The sequence below is a fragment of the Gouania willdenowi genome, chromosome 15, assembly GCF_900634775.1.
Source record: "Gouania willdenowi chromosome 15, fGouWil2.1, whole genome shotgun sequence".
Lineage (NCBI taxonomy): Eukaryota > Metazoa > Chordata > Actinopteri > Blenniiformes > Gobiesocidae > Gouania > Gouania willdenowi.
In genome coordinates this window covers 24,694,558-24,710,463 of record NC_041058.1, presented here as the reverse complement: position 1 = coordinate 24,710,463, position 15,906 = coordinate 24,694,558, and the positions used below count along the sequence as shown (strand labels likewise).

The 15,906-nt window shown below is 38.2% G+C and overlaps 1 protein-coding gene and 1 pseudogene across 10 annotated transcripts in view; one reads left to right on the top strand and one right to left on the bottom strand.

Moving 5' to 3' along the window:
* pik3ap1 (phosphoinositide-3-kinase adaptor protein 1) overlaps positions 1–13,515 on the top strand; it is a 43,739-nt gene extending 30,224 nt beyond the window's left edge. For 6 of the 10 annotated variants that reach the window (XM_028468368.1, XM_028468365.1, XM_028468364.1 and 3 more), the window contains 15 exons: positions 514–719; positions 824–965; positions 1,050–1,192; positions 1,298–1,430; positions 2,289–2,485; positions 2,577–2,751; positions 2,830–2,892; positions 2,971–3,216; positions 3,306–3,362; positions 6,558–6,751; positions 6,840–6,912; positions 7,043–7,210; positions 9,936–10,000; positions 10,397–10,488; positions 12,904–13,515. In XM_028468368.1, coding sequence (XP_028324169.1) covers positions 514–719; positions 824–965; positions 1,050–1,192; positions 1,298–1,430; positions 2,289–2,485; positions 2,577–2,751; positions 2,830–2,892; positions 2,971–3,216; positions 3,306–3,362; positions 6,558–6,751; positions 6,840–6,912; positions 7,043–7,210; positions 9,936–10,000; positions 10,397–10,488; positions 12,904–13,018 — 2,069 coding nt within the window. In that variant the 3' untranslated portion in view covers positions 13,019–13,515. Of the gene's footprint in view, positions 1–513; positions 720–823; positions 966–1,049; positions 1,193–1,297; positions 1,431–2,288; positions 2,486–2,576; positions 2,752–2,829; positions 2,893–2,970; positions 3,217–3,305; positions 3,363–6,557; positions 6,752–6,839; positions 6,913–7,042; positions 7,211–8,024; positions 8,527–9,935; positions 10,001–10,396; positions 10,489–12,903 lie in introns of those variants that run through there. The other 4 variants (XM_028468369.1, XM_028468370.1, XM_028468372.1 and 1 more) reach the window with 4 other exon arrangements.
* LOC114477346 (uncharacterized) lies at positions 3,768–3,885 on the bottom strand (annotated as a pseudogene).
* Positions 13,516–15,906: the final 2,391 nt, after the last annotated feature.

The following is a 15,906-nucleotide window of genomic DNA, read 5'->3' as shown; positions in this document are numbered from 1 at the left end:
ATGTGACACTAATATTGTGTTGGATTCTGCCAGTAGCAGCAAGCACAGCAATGGGATAAGATTATGTACAGTAGGTTCATAAATGATTAAGCTCCATTATATCAAAAAACACATTCATCAGTATTAGAATTATAGGTTGATATAAGTATTATTATTTTAGAGCAGTGTATTAAAATCGGCCATGATGGGTAGACTTGGTGCTAATGGAGGCTCTAAAATGACGAAATAAGTAAATGTTTGTGTGCGTGTATTTGTGATGTGATGTTCGTCCTGTGGGAACCAATATTTGCAAAAAAAAAAAAAAAGAAAGAAAGAAATATGGTACAAAGAAAGCAGAACATTTTGCGGCAGAACAAATATATGTGTATTTCTGGGTTCTCGGATCATTGTAATTGTCTATCTCTGATCAGAAATTGTTCCTGGTACAATCATGTTCTCCTCAGGGTTGATACATTATACAGATACCTTAAAGAATTAGTTTGTTACTTAACAGAACTGTTTTATTATTTGAAGACGGACAATTAGAGGCTGACCATGAGAGAAAAGATGCTCCAGTGATGCAAATCACAGCACCATCTTCTACTGAGAATCAAGACAAAGACACAGTGAGAGAACAGGCAAACGAAGACGTAAAGAATGAAGAGCCTGCGATACAGGGAAAAGTTTCATCTGCACAGCTCACCTGTCTCACTGTTCAACCAAGCAGAACTGCGTGTTTGGTGAGAAGAAAGATTTATAAATAAATATTTATTCACTGTGCTGCTGTTTTTGGTGTGAGTAAATGTACATTTTTATTTTTTTTTTTTTTTTTATGTTTTTAAAGGCACAAGAAAAACTTTTTATAATTCTTACTCACAAAGTCAATGATCAGTTCACAGCAGAGGTGGAGTTTTCCTCTGAAAAAGCTTCAAAAAGGGCAGTGGCCTCCATAGAGAATGAATACACTCTGAGTGTGACAGCACCTGGTAAGTACCCTTTAAAATCTCTACTGGAAACTACTACTACTGTCATTTCAATTACGGTAACTTTTTATTATTTTTTTTCTATAGACATGCCACCTGGATTAGCATCACTCACTTTGCACACTGGACAATCACACATCGGCTTGAAGCCTGTTACATTTTACACCATGATGGGTGAAGTCAGTCGGTGGCTAGAAAACGCCACAGATCCTGTGAACTTTCTCTGCCAGGTGGGACTTCAGGTTAAACTGTGTGTGTGACACTATCTGATGTGTTTTGTTTAGTTTTCTTAGTGTCACCAGCTTCTGTTACTGTACTTTTTTTTTTACAAAAAGGCCTTCAACTTGACATCAAATGCAACAGAAACCCTGGACAACATGCTCACTACCTCATTTAAAAGCAAGATGCCCAGCACTGGTCTGCAGCTTTTTGGAATCGGACAGATAGAAGAGGACAATATGTCGGCATGTGAGTACACACCCCACGTGTGGAATTTTTCAACCAAATTAGTCAGTTATTGTCTGCAAATATGCCATTTTGCTGCTGTGTTGTTCATTTGATTCCTACTAAAACTACGAAGAATGACTGCAGATTGTTATTTGCACTTTTTGAATGACTATATATTGTTAATATAGGCTACAAAGTTTCATTTTTTAACATTTTCGGTTGATGGTGTGAATCAGGATTTGAAAAGATGTACCTTGGCTCAAACAAGATTGAAAAATACTGGAATATGAGACATCAAATACAAGATGGTGTCTTTTTGCGAAGTTAACAGCCATAAGCGAGTATCTAAATGAGTAAATTTGAATGAATAAATTGATTATAATAGTTATGCAACATGAAGTTAAATTCAATCATCCAAAGCAGTTTTGTCAATTTGGACTGAACTGGAATAATCCAAGCAATAATAAAACAATTACTGTGCCCTATTTTTAAAATAATACATTTAAATGACTGCTGAGAGATCAAAGAGAATCTGCTTGAAATTAAAGCATTAAAACACAAACAGCAGAAATGAACTATATAGGGTTTGATATAACTATAAAAAAAATAATAAAATAGTTATATCAGATGCTATGGTGAGCTCAAATCTAGACCATGGCACTAGATTTTGACAGTGTGTATGTATTGGTCATAGGGAAAATGACTATATCTGTAACTGCAATCATATGCAGTTGAAGTGTAAAAAAAAAGAGCTTTTAAAAAATGTAAGTATTTTTTCGTGTCCAGCCCGCTTGAGACTAAACTGGGCCGAATATAGCCCCTGAACTAAAGCTTTGACACTCCGGATCTAAAGTCTCTTGTGTTACTGGTTTCCCTCAGACCAGCGAACTGAGGAACTTCCCACTTTGCTCCACTTTGCTGCTAAGTTCGGACTGAATAAGCTGACCAGCACGCTGCTTCACTGTCCTGGAGCTCTGCAGGCGTACAGCGTGATGAACAAACATGGAGAATACCCAAACAAACTGGCAGAAAAGAGCGGCTTCCCTCACCTCAGACAGTTCATGGACAAATACATTGTAAGAGAAATCTTAAATGTGATGAAAACCACTTTTGTCGGTTGGGTTTTGTCAATATCAAAAAACAAGTGTTTTCACTGTGTTTGATTAGGAGACAGCAGCCATGCTAAAGACTCACTTAGAGGACGAAATCAACACGGACGATAGTGATGTGTACGAGCCGATGACAAAGACTTCTGAAGACATCATGAATACATGCTCTGCTTGTTCAGAGAGCATATACGAGTCTATGATAGGAATCAACCCTGATTGTGCACAAGACTTATGTAAAGTTTACATCAACTCTACTCATTTAAAGGATTCGTAAAACATCATGTGTTCATTTTGATAGCGTTTCATTTCAGATGAGGAGATGACTGCAGGAGCCGAGAATCCTAAGGAAGCTTTGCTGCGGATGTTCTTCCAAGGTGAACCTTTTAAATAATAACCCACACAAAGTCACAAACCCTAGCTGTTGATATTTGTTAAAACATCACGTCCTGCAGGAAAAGCACACGTCACCGAGGTTAACAATGAAGACGATAAAAGTGAGAACCAGGAAGAAGAAGATCAGGCAAGCGTTGATAAGACTGTGGAAGACGACGACCCTTACAACTTTGACCAAGAAGATCCCTATGACACTGTGTACTTAGACAGCTATAATCCAGCCATCATTAGACGCCCACCTGCACCCTACCCCCGACCTCAACACAAGCAGGAGCCTGAAAAGCCTATGACATACATTTCTCTAGGTATTAAGCAGCAAGTATCTTTTTTTTTTTTTTTTTTTTGTCTTTAAATGTGTTTAGTGACGCAGATAATAATTTGATATTTTTGACAGTATTTTCAGATAAAGGGGCTCCCCAATCTAAAGATCTAGACTTGAACTATCGGCCAGGTAAATTTCTGCTTGTTTTAATGTTTGCTGTTATTCCCTATAGTGGGACTAAAAACGCAGCTATAGGACTCCATGGGCTGTGGAACCAATATCTTGATAGTTTGAGGAGAAAAGATAATAATAATAATAATGTATCAATTTTATATAGCGCTTTATCATAGACACTCAAAGTCGCTTTACAGAATTAAGGTATTATTCTTTCACTCCACACTTAGTGGTGGTAAACTACTATTGTAGCCACAGCTGCCCTGGGGCAGACTGACGGAAGCGAGGCTGCCATAGTGCGCCATCGGCCCCTCCGACCACCACCAACACTCACTCACACACTACATTCATACTAGGCAATGTAGGTGAAGTGCCTTGCCCAAGGACACAATGACAGATACCACTGGGGTGACTGCCACCCCACTGTGGCACCTGGAATTCTCAGTGGTCTCCCATCCAACTACTAACCAGGCCCAGACCTGCTTAGCTTCCGAGATCTAACGGGATCGGGCAAGGACAGGCTGGTGTGGCCACAAGATGTTCCTCCTCCAAATGTTGTCGGTGAAATTTTGCTGGTGGACCTTATGGCTCCTTGTAGTTCACTCTCATATTCTGCTGCTCATTGCCTCCACAGTGGTAATTGTTAGTCGCCAGTGGTCTTTATACACTACTGCTGTAGTCAATCTCCATCTTCAAAGCTGCCAAATGTTTGGACTGTAGAAGGCTCTGATCCTTCTCTACCCCTTAAATACTTTTCCCATCAGCTGTTCTACTTCCTCATTCCCATTCCCTCTGAAACAACATGGCCAACTTGCCAACTTAAACCCTGCAAAAAATATTTTCTTTTGTCACTGGATTTACATTTTTTTTTTTTTACCACAGCCAAGGAAGTAATGTTTTACTGGTGTCTGTCTGTCTGCCCAGCTGTCCATCTATCTGTTAATGTGTGGAGGTTTGTTAGCAAGATATCTCAAAAAGTTCTGTATGGATTTAAATGACATTTGGTGAGCTGTAGATACAGTACCTCACAACTTGCCGCAGGTTTGCACTCTCTGGGGCGGATTCACTGAAGGTTTAAACTTTAGGGGTATTAACACGTGTGCAAACATCAATCCACATGCTAATAAGCCGTACAAGCTCCAGGGAATCAGGAGTGCACGGCTGCTGCACGTCTCAATGCACCCTCAATCCATGTAGAGCGTTTCCCTCTGGTGAATATGTATAGTAGTTGGAGCTCACAAGGGGAGCAAAAAAATGGGAGGAGGACATGCAAATGAATTAATGCAGTGGGCCCAATGCAATTCATCAAATCTGGAACTGTTTGCCGTGATTGTTTTAGCACAGGAAAATAGTACGACTGACAAGCAGGTGCAAACACACACGTAAAGATCCGCTGCAGTAAATGTTTACACAAAACACAGCGGAGATGGAAAAAAAGGCTCCAGTGAACCTTTCTAGTATAAGAAAATAATTGAAATAAAACAATAGTCAATGTTAACAGCCACTGAATGAGAAAATCAACCGTGAGTAAAGTGTGTGTGAGGGAGAGAAAAAGCTTCACACCTGCGGCGGTGCGTGTGTGGAGTCTGGTGACGCTGCAGTGGAGAGAGGATGCTGCATGCACTAGGGACGCACCGCTTCAGTGATGTTTTTGACCGTCAAACTCTGGTGTTGAGTTGATGGTATGAGTATCAGGCCAGAATCAGCTGATCAGATGCATATTTTACGCAGTGATGTCACAATGTTCACATATGAGAGTGTGGTGGCACAGAGGTACTCAGGAGGTCAGACCTGTTGGATGATGGTCAGTAGATAATTTTCAAATGGTGCAGACTGATTGACAGACTGTGTTGCTGCATTAACTCGGATCAATGGTAGATCAATAGGACGGTTTCTGTCCAAATCTGCCTATTTTTCATGGACTGATCAGAGCAAAGTTACAGGACCTGACGGAGTAGCCACATTCAATTAGGGGGAAATATATATATATAATTAGGTTTGAAAGTTGTTGTTTTTGTTTTCTTTTTTACATTTTTTTTTGTTTATTTAGTTTTCTACATTATTAAATGTTTGTGCAGCAGACAGAGAAGTCCATCTGTCTGTACGTGCACTAATCACGTGCAATCTTCATGAATTCCTCAAAACAAGTGAGGAAGCTGCATCACCAAAGGAACTGGTTTACCACCCTTTATTTCAGATCTTGGTGAATCCAACCCTCTGAGTGCTCTTGTTGTTATTGACTTGGTTCTTTCTGTATCATTTTGCTTTCTCAATCAACTTTTACTTTACTATAAGAGTGTAAAATTCAAAGCTCACCTGAGTATTTAATTTAGTGGTATCAGTGACAGGTTTTATTCTCGAGTCTCAATATGTGCTCAGTTTTCGAGTCCGAATTGCGGCCGCTGGAGACCTGGGAAGTTGGTGCTCGTTGCTCAGAGTCCCATCGATGGGACCAGGGGCATCTCTGGTGCCCCTTTGGCCGGGCAGGGTCCCTCGTCCCTGAGTAGAGTCCAGGGGTAACCTCAGTCACTGGGCGTCTACAGACATGCCTACTCATGCATATGCATGAAGGTCAAAAAACAGCCTGTCTTTAGGAGTGTCATGTAAGTGACTTTTCAGAGGGCTAAAACTCTGGAAAACTGGTGAGTTTGGGAAAATAAACCTCAAATAATATGTTGTTCTTGGAGGTAAAAAATAGCATAATGGTGGACCTTTAAAGATTAGTGCAGTAGGGTCAAACTCATTTTAGTTCAGGGACCAAGTTGACCAAACCAGCATAATCCCAGCATTTTGATAAAAGATTTTTTTTTCCTCACAACTGGCCCTACTTTATCATTAATAGATACATTTATCAAAAGCTCTCATATTTTTATTATCTGACGTATTAATTTAATATGTGTAATTGTGTCTTTACCCATACAGATTAAATATACAGAGCTTGCATCTGCGGTAATTATATTTCAAATGTATTGAATTCTTCCAGGTTTGACTTCAAGCCTAAATTTTGAACTATTATTCTCAGCACTTGCTTATTTTTTTTTTTGATAGTAGCAAGTATGTTAAATTGTTCTCTATTGTTACATTTTAATTTAGTATTTATCTCTGTGTTCTGGTTTGCAATTACTTGAATTTCACACAAAAAATGGTTTAAAAATAGATTTGTGTGTGCATTGCCTGATGCCCATTTGATGCTTGCCTCTGTCTTTTCAGCTCGTCCTGTGGAAGAGCCCCCCACATCTACCTACGACCCCTATGCAGGGATGAAGACCCCTGGGCAGAGGCAGCTTGTGTCCCTGCAGGAGAGAGTAAAAGTGGGAGAAATCACTGTGAACGAGGCTGTGCTGGAGTTTAAGGCTTGGCAACTAAATGATAAGCAGAGGGCAGAATCTGTACGGTACCATCAGGTAATTATATACACTAATTTGTCTTGGGAAAACTGAGTGCTAATCAGTTAGCCAACAATTCTTTCTTTTCTTTTGTTAAAAACAAAAGGAAAATCTGGAGAGACTACGTGGTGACATCACCAGGGGTCACAAAGCTAAAGACAAAAGCAGAAATGAAATAGGTAAAAAAAAAGGCTATTTATCATTCAAATATTGATAAAAATCATTATTCAGTGGAAACACAAAAAGTCCTTGAACGTATCAGGTGAGAAATAGGTTTCTTATTTTTGTCTGTGGTTTTCCGTCGCTTAGATTTTGAGATAAGCGCTCCACTGCAGAGCAACTCAAGCTGGGGCTTCAGTGGGTCTGTAAACTGTGCAGTGTATGAGCCGATGCCCAGAACGGTGACTCAGCCCTGTCCTAAAGCTCCGCCTTTTCAGAGAGGCAGCTGGAAGAGTGGCAGCACCTCCAGCACATCCAGTGAGTCATTCATTCATTCATTCATTCATTCATTCATTCTCAAATGGAGCCTATTTGTTATATGTACTATCTGAACCAGGGTTGGGGTCGAATACATTTTTCAATTACAATTACGTCTTCAATTATCCATGTTAAATTACAACCAAATTACAATTATAGTGGCCGTCATTTTTTCCAGTTCCAATTAAAATTACAATTATCATTTCCCCCTTAAAGTCAATTACAATTATGTTCTCAATTACTAAAGTTAATCACAATTACCTAACATGAAATAAATAACCTCATAAAACGTAACCTTCCTCTTGTGTTAGCTTTCTGTTAGCATCTCTTATGATAAAGGGTTAGTTTGACCCATGTCTTAAATCAGCTGTAAAATACGCAAAAAAAAAGATATTTTCTATCATCTAATTTCTTTCTCATCTCTTGGTTACCTTGTTAGGCTTCCTAATTAATTAGAATATGGATTTTAATATTTTTGGTGTGGGTGTCAGAGCCTTTTTTCCCTCAAAAATGATAAAATGATCCTCAAGAGAAATGACAGGTTGTGGGAAAACTTGATCTGAAACATATTTTAATAATTACAAATGTGTATGTCATAGAACTTTAAAATGGTTCCCTAGGTTTGCATTTAATTTAATTGTAATTGACAGTTTTTATAGAATTTCCATGCCAATTATGATTACAATAACAATAGATTATTTAAATTACCATCATCATTCTAATTATAATTGACCCCAACCTTGATCTGAACTGATATATGCCAAAATAAACACAAGTCTCTAAGTTTTTGTTTTTTGTTTTCTCAACTTTGCAGTGTCCATAGGAAAAGACAATATAATCCATTGAACGTTCATATATTTATGTTATATACTTATGGTCATTGACAGACATATAAGTACTCTCTACCAGTCCAAATTTACCTGTACAAAGCGGCCCACTGCCCATTCAAATATGAACATGATGGTGGTTTAAGTATTGCAGAGGTTCACAAACTAGGGGGCGTGACACCATGACAGGAGGGGAAGAGGTGGAGCAGAATTGCCTTGCTGAAAAATCTAAAGATATTTTTCACTCAAAGAATTTTATTATCACTGCTCTAAAATATGTGATTGCACATTTTTATGTTATTTTTATGACTTTTGAATTAAAATAGAATGCTTTCTGCTGACCTGCCAGTAGGGGGGAAATTCAAAAAATGCCTTGATTAATGGCATACTCCTGACGTAGTAAGACACGCCCACTCGGACAGCCGGGTCAGTGCTGGCAGTAACCATAGACTGTAAAAAGAATGCAGGGGACAAGCTCCCCGGTGGAGTGAGGCTTTTTTTTTGTTAGAGCTCCCCCTGCTGATTGGCTGCAGTATAGGTCACAAACCCCGCCTCCTCAATGAAAACGGATAGGATGTGGGTCAAACTGTAAAGTTAAAATACTCATTACATAATTTTTTTCCAACCTAAACTCTGCTGTGATCATTAGTTATTATGACCCTACATTGCGTTCAAGTGCGAATTTTTCTGTGACCTTTTTTTAAAATAAGTTATTTGAGGTTGAAAAACGGGATTTGACGTCATATATGATATATGACAATGATGATTTACAGCCGCGGATCTTGCGTAGCTCTCTTTGTGAATAGCAGTTATGTCATGAAGGAAAGCCGAGACACCATTTAACGTTTTCATTCAGTTTTTTTGTCTTTTTTGAGTTGGGCTGCGTAAGTCATCAGGGCAGTACGCTAAATGGGTGGGGCATGTTACCAGGGCTCCACCCACCGGACCGTACTGCGCAGACTCCAAATGATATCAAATTTACAAGATGGAAGCACACCTAAGTGCCGTATTTTTGCTTCAAGAACGTTGAGTGGGAACAGCTACAGTGCACGCCCACTGGCAGTAACAGACCGCTGCCTGCTCAACTACTATATAAAATACACAGCTCACAAGCATTAACACACACACAGCCCCACAGACGATATATTACTCAGAAACTGTCTGATAAGTACATGCACGTTCCCGCACACGCAGAGACAGGCGGGGATATGCATGAGGCAGATTCAGTAAAGGTTTAGGGGTATTAAAACGTGTGCAAACGTCACTCCACATGCTATTAAGCCGCACAAACCTTAGGGAATCAGGAGTACGCTGTTGCTGCTGCACGTCGCAATGCGCCCTCGATCCATTTAGTGTGTTTCTCTCTGATGAATATGCATAGTAGGCAGATCTCCCAGGGGGAACAAAAATATGGGAGGAGGAAATGCAAATAAATTCATGCTTAATACCCAAATACATTGTATGTATTTAGTTGAAAACAGTGGGTTTGGGGTTTAGTTACACTTTAACACTGAAAAAACCTTGTCAAATACAATAAATGAGTCGATGTGATCCTCACAAGGATATTTATTTATCATCACAAAGTATCTGTAAACATGTACATATAACACACCCAACAAGGTAAAGTTAAGAAAGGTGCTGACAGAAGAAACTTAGTCTTAAACTAAGTCTGACCCATTTATAATATTATTTGATATGAATGCCCTGCAATGGACTGACACCCTGGAGATTAAGCACCAGCAGACCCCTGAAAAGGAGCAAGCGGCTTGGACATTTTTTTTCAATGATAAAATAAAATGATAATAAAACAGTAAGTGAAAAAGGAATTTATATGTTTTGAAGATGAGAATAATGAATTGATATTACCTCTAATGAACCTGCTGTTCTTTTATAATCAGGTCTTGAGAGCAACAGGCTGAGCACCCACAGCAATGCCAGCAGCGGGACAGAACCAGACTTTGAGGTGAGCTAAAAATAACCAGGAAATTACTTTTTTCTCTATAAAACCCGAGAACACTTCATTGGGGTTTTACTCTCTTAATTTTCAAATTAAAATCACTTAAAGCTTGTAGCAGATCCTTTTACATGTGGAGCATCAGAGAAGGATTACAAAACCTAGACAGCAAACCACAGCAGTATTTCGTTAAATGTTAGTCACTTTACTTCTATCCTGTATTTGCTTCAACACTCATGTTGGCATCGTTGAATGATCTTATTAGTCTTTTTCCACTTGAAGAGGAAAGTTAGGATTACATGTGCTTTAATTACATTTAGGTGTAACATTGTGCAATGACTTATCTAGTAGAATTTGTAATGTCTAATTTTAGAATTTATATCCTTGGTTTTGTGTTTTTTGCAGGAAATGCCAATAAAGCCTTTACCTCCACCACGACAACCTGCTGCTGCACCCGTCAACCTCCCACCCAGAATTCTTCCACGGCTTCCAGAAAGGTCAGCCTAACAAATGCAAAAATGAGTTGCCTGTAATTACATTGAGGTTAAAGATGGTTTTTGGATTGTGTTTTTCGAGGACACTGTCATCAAAATAAAAGTATATAGAAATATGTAAATAGTACTTATTATGTGGTCTTCTATGTTGTAGCCGAAAAGGAAAAGAAGTAGGACTTGAAGTTTGTTTTCTTCTGGAAGACGTAAATACGTCACATTTGCCCCCTCTATCCAATCAGAAGCATTCCCAACCCCCAAACCTAAAGCAGAATTAAATAAAGGCAATTTAAAAGTGTTTTCCTTGAAAACCTCACTTCGGAATTACTATTTCCATGTGATGTAACCGTTGCCATTGTGAAGCAGAGTTCACCAAGAGTTGGATTGTTCTCCCACTAATAGGGAACATGAGACTGATGTTAATTTGTTAGCATAGTAACTGAGTGTAAGAAGGAGGAAAAACATGTCAGTGAGGGGGGAAAAAAGTCCAATAATTATTGCTTTAAATTTGGATTGATGATGATTCTGAAGAATTGATTTCACAAAACAATGAACATTTTGTTTAAAGACTAAAAACTTGTGTTTTTGTGATAAGACCCACGACTTTCAATGTAATGTTACTTTCCGTGTAATCAGTGAAGCTTTGAAACGTTGTACCTAAAAACTAGCATTGAATAAGAACACCAAACATTTATCTGAATTAGGATGCTCTGCTACTTGTTGTAAGCCAACAAACATGACAAAAACATTGTACAGCACTTCCACACAGAGATGAGAAGTTCAAGAGTGACGCTATCAAACGGAAATGTCACTTCCTTATGAACTCACTCAGCAGGTTGACTAATATACACATAGGGTATTGATCTTTTTAGATACTACATTGTGTAAAGCTGTAGTTTGTTCAGAAATGAAGGCAATTCTTACATCATGAAATGATGATGTGATTTGCTGTTTATGGATAATTTGAATGAGCAATTTTGTATTTGAACAAAATTATCATCATATAAACAAATAAGGTCTTAAAATACACTCAGTTTTTAAATGTTCAATAAGTGAAGTTAGTATTATTGTATTAACTGGAACAGCAGAAGATTTATTACAATTATTGAACAGAGGCTGAACCAGCACTGACTGTTAAACATTCATGCAGCAACTGACCAAGATGAGCAGAACAACTACAACGACAAGGACACACTGAGTGTTATTGAGATCCTTTTTAAATAAACTGAAACTGAACAGACAGACCAGCATACAAAGCATCAAGAGTTAGAGAGTGAGACCGAGGGTGCGTCCAAATAGTCCCTCCTATCTCCTTTCCTATCCACTTTTCCATAACCCTGTGGATGACGTCACAGGGTTAAGGAAAGGTGTTAGGTGAGGAGTTAGGAAAAGGCCATCCCGTTTGTTTTGACAAGACGCACTTCAACTCGGTGACGTAATAATCTGACGGCCGCGAAAGTTAGTGACGTCTGTCGTGGTGAAAAAACTAAAAATGGACTAAAAGCACATTTATAAAACTTTCCACTGATATAATCTCAAAAATCACAAGGTTTGAATGTAAATCAAAGGAAAAGAGGCTACCAGGCTACGAGGAACAACAATGAAACTAAAAGAACGTCACATTGAGAATGGCTGCTCACATTCACCTTTCACTCAGAAATATGAATTATGTTGAATAAAACATAAAGTGGCTAAAAATGTCTCTGATTTGTTTTTCTTGAACCACAGAGTGTCTGTTTTATGTCAGTTATAATCTGATCATATGTCTTACATATAATAAAATATGAGTTTTAGATTATTTATTTAAAGCTGTTCAAGGCATATTATTACTTTGGCCGTGAGTTTCCGTGAGCGCTCAGGTGTGTCCCTTTAAATGTTGTCACTGCAAGGAATTGTGGGTCAGCATTATCTCGTCTCCTTTGGTAAAGGATGCATCAGTGTTTCCTAGGCTAAAGGAGGTTATAAAGGAAGCATTGAGCCTCTTTTCCTGAGTTTAAAGAGAACATTTAAGCTCTTTATCATGGCCACCACTTAAACACATCCGGGGGTGAAGGAACAGTGGATAGGAAAGGAGATAGGAAAGGAGATAGGAGGGACCATCCGGACGCAGCCAAAGAAAAGAAAAAGGAAGGGGAGACATGGTCTTTGATTTTAAGATTACTGTCTTAGACCAGAAAAACTGCAATGCAAAGTAGGAAACCTAAAACCATGACATATTGTTTAATAATACCTTTATTTTGTGTGTTCATGTCATGTGCATGTCATGCATCTTCAGTTTTTGAGGCATTGTATTGGGTTTGTTAGGATTGTGTTTTTCCCTAATAATATTGTTCGTATTTATAAATATTGACCAACAATAACATACTGTATCTAAACTGATGCTGCATTGATAACCTTATGTCTTGGTTTATTTTTCCACAGGGTGGTGGAGAACATGTTTGAGCGTTACACATCCTACTCAACACGAGCGCTTCCTCAAATCCCGTCTCATAGGCCAACAGACGTCGCTCCTCCTGTTCCTCGACGCATGCGGTGATGCGCAGTGTCAAAAGTGTCAAAACTCGAATTGTATATTTACCTAAAATGTGTCAGTCACATGACATCATTTATTTTATAATTAGTGTTTCATTTTTTAAATCAATAATATATACATGTTTGGGGGGTTTTTTTTCAAACTTTTAAGTCCAAAAATAAACTTTTTAATTTCTTAATGTTTATATTTTGTCGGTTTAAGCATTACAATTAAACATTTCAATGTAAATACATTTGTATATACCATTACGAGGTTTGTGTGCTTGGCTCTGTTTGAGTGTGTGAAAGTGTGACTTTTTAATAGGTTAGGTTTGTTGCTGTGTTTATCAGGACAAATATAGGTAATAGTGTTCATTTTAAACAAAGATTTATTTTTTGGGATGGTAAAGGTTCACTGATTTGACCTCATTCATCCATTGCACTGTAATTATTCTCATTCCTCCTAACTTTATGTGTTTCTCTTACATTATGTCATCTCTTGAATAAATATTTTAGATGCCATAGTGAGTTGTTGGTTTACTTCCTGACATGCAGTATAGTCATCTCATCTCCTTTTCGTATTTTGTATTTCTGAATTATTTACTCAACCTGTTGGAACAATTTGGGCTTTGAGGTAACAACCCCATGTACTGTACAAACAGAATAACTTCATACTACTGCTGTCTTCTTCTCTCTGTGGACCACAGAATGATCAGAGCAAGGGCTGAAACAGAGCATAGGTGGATAAATAACGTGTAAGTACCATAATGTAACTGTTCCACATTTGAATGTATTGATGGTCACTGTAGCTGTCAGTTCAATTCAACTTTATTTATTTAGCGCAACTTACAACAAAGTCATCTCAAAGCGCTTAACAATAAAGAATAGACTCCATAGTGAGAAAGAAAGAACCCAACTAGATCCACATCAACAAGCATTTAGCGACAGTGGGAAGAAAAAACTCCCTCTTTTTAATAGGAAGAAATCTCCAGTGGAACCAGGTTCAGAAGTGGCAGCCATCCGCTTCCACTGGTTGGGGTTAGTGAACAGAAGGGCAATCAGAATAGAATATAGAGATAGAACATCCGAGTGTCCCAGACTAGTTGAGCCGCAAACCAGTGATCAGGAACCGCCAGCTCCAGCATCAAGACACCTGAAACAGAAAAGAGAGCGGAGGACGAGGAGAAGGCACAGACTGCAGAAAAAACATGATACACCACGATACACTCATTCCTAATGGTTAGGTCAACATTAAACGTCTTGCGGCATCCTCCATGCTCTGAAATGCTACCACTACAGATGAGGTTTCGTCTTGTACTGGTTGCACATAATGACATATGGGGTGGACATCAGTGTCAGCTCTTCCTATCATTGTGAAGCAGAATTCACCAAGCGTTGGGTTGTTCACCCACTAATAGGGAACGTGAGCTGGGATTAGAGACAGGTTAGTTTTACCCTACTGATGGTGTGTTGAACTTGTTGCAATAATAACGCTGCTCAATAATAAACATAAAAATTATTATCAGCCCTTATACAAATTGAATAACACAACACACTTGGCTGTTTTCAAATTGACGAACTGATTCTGATTTGATGAATATATAGAAAAGAAGGGAATGATGCATTTAAAGAAATCAAAGTCTGTATGTTTTGTAATTTCTCTAAATCATTGTCGACAACAAAACGGCTGATAATAAAGTCTGCAATCGGTATAGATGTTTATAAATGTTAGTTGAAGCTTGTTTCCATGCTTTAACATACATTACATTGTGATGAGTGGGTCATTTTCTATCTTAGTGCAGAGCTACACACCCTAAATTAGGTTCAGGTGTGGTGGAGATCAGGAGCCCCAGGACAAGAGCTAATCGACAAGGGTTGCAATTTAAATAAGATAGGATTTTGAATCACAGTTTATATAACACCACCTCCATAACACCACACAGAGTGAAATCATAAACCATGGCGTGGTAAACATGTATAAAGAGGTTAAATCAGACATGGGAGGAGCAAGAACCATTAAATATCCCGGTTAGTGTGATGTTTATTTTGTCTTTTTATATATATATATCAGAATCATCTTTAGTTGACCGAGTCAAATTCCTCGTGTGTACAACATACACTTGGCGAATAAAGATGATTCTGATTCTGATTCTGTTGGTATCTGAGGTAGTTTCTTCTTCTGTGGTTGTAGGATATCTGTGTCAACACATCATGTATTTGTTGAGAGCAGTGATTAGCTTCCTTTGTGTCTCCAGGTGTTGCGCATCTCTTGACTACCTTCCCTCTAGAGAATTGCTTAGGGTTTTATATTTAATATTTGACACTTTATTGTGATTTTTAGTTCCTGCTTGTCCTCCTCCTTCATATTCCTCTGCATCAACATCGCTCTCAAGACACGTGTTTTTATTTTGTGCTTAGGTTGAATTAGGCTGATTAGCAGAGGTGAAAGTGTTTAGTATGTTTTAATAGAAGTAATTCGTTACATTATTTAAAATAAATGGTACCTTAAACCACAGTACTGTACTGATTTCAAGTCAGGAACTGTGAACATAATTCATATGTTTTTAGTCGCGCCATTTCTGATCAACACACCTTTCTGCAGGGTTCAGGTTGGGGTTTCTACCTATTATCTTGTTACCCACAGAGTTCATAAATGTAGCTATACTTCATTGGTGTTCCTACATATATCTATATTTTTTTTTTTTTTTGTTGTTTTTTTTTCAAATTGTACATTTTGATGAACCTTTTATTTTAAACAGATGCCTTTGTGGAAAATAAATTAGGTTCCAATTGTGCAAGATTTGGTCTCTTCCTGTTTAGGTTTATACATGAGATATTTACTGTATGCAAGGGAACCGTGGCAAGATTTATTACCAAAAATGAATGTGTGGGGTGAAAGTAACTAGTAACTTT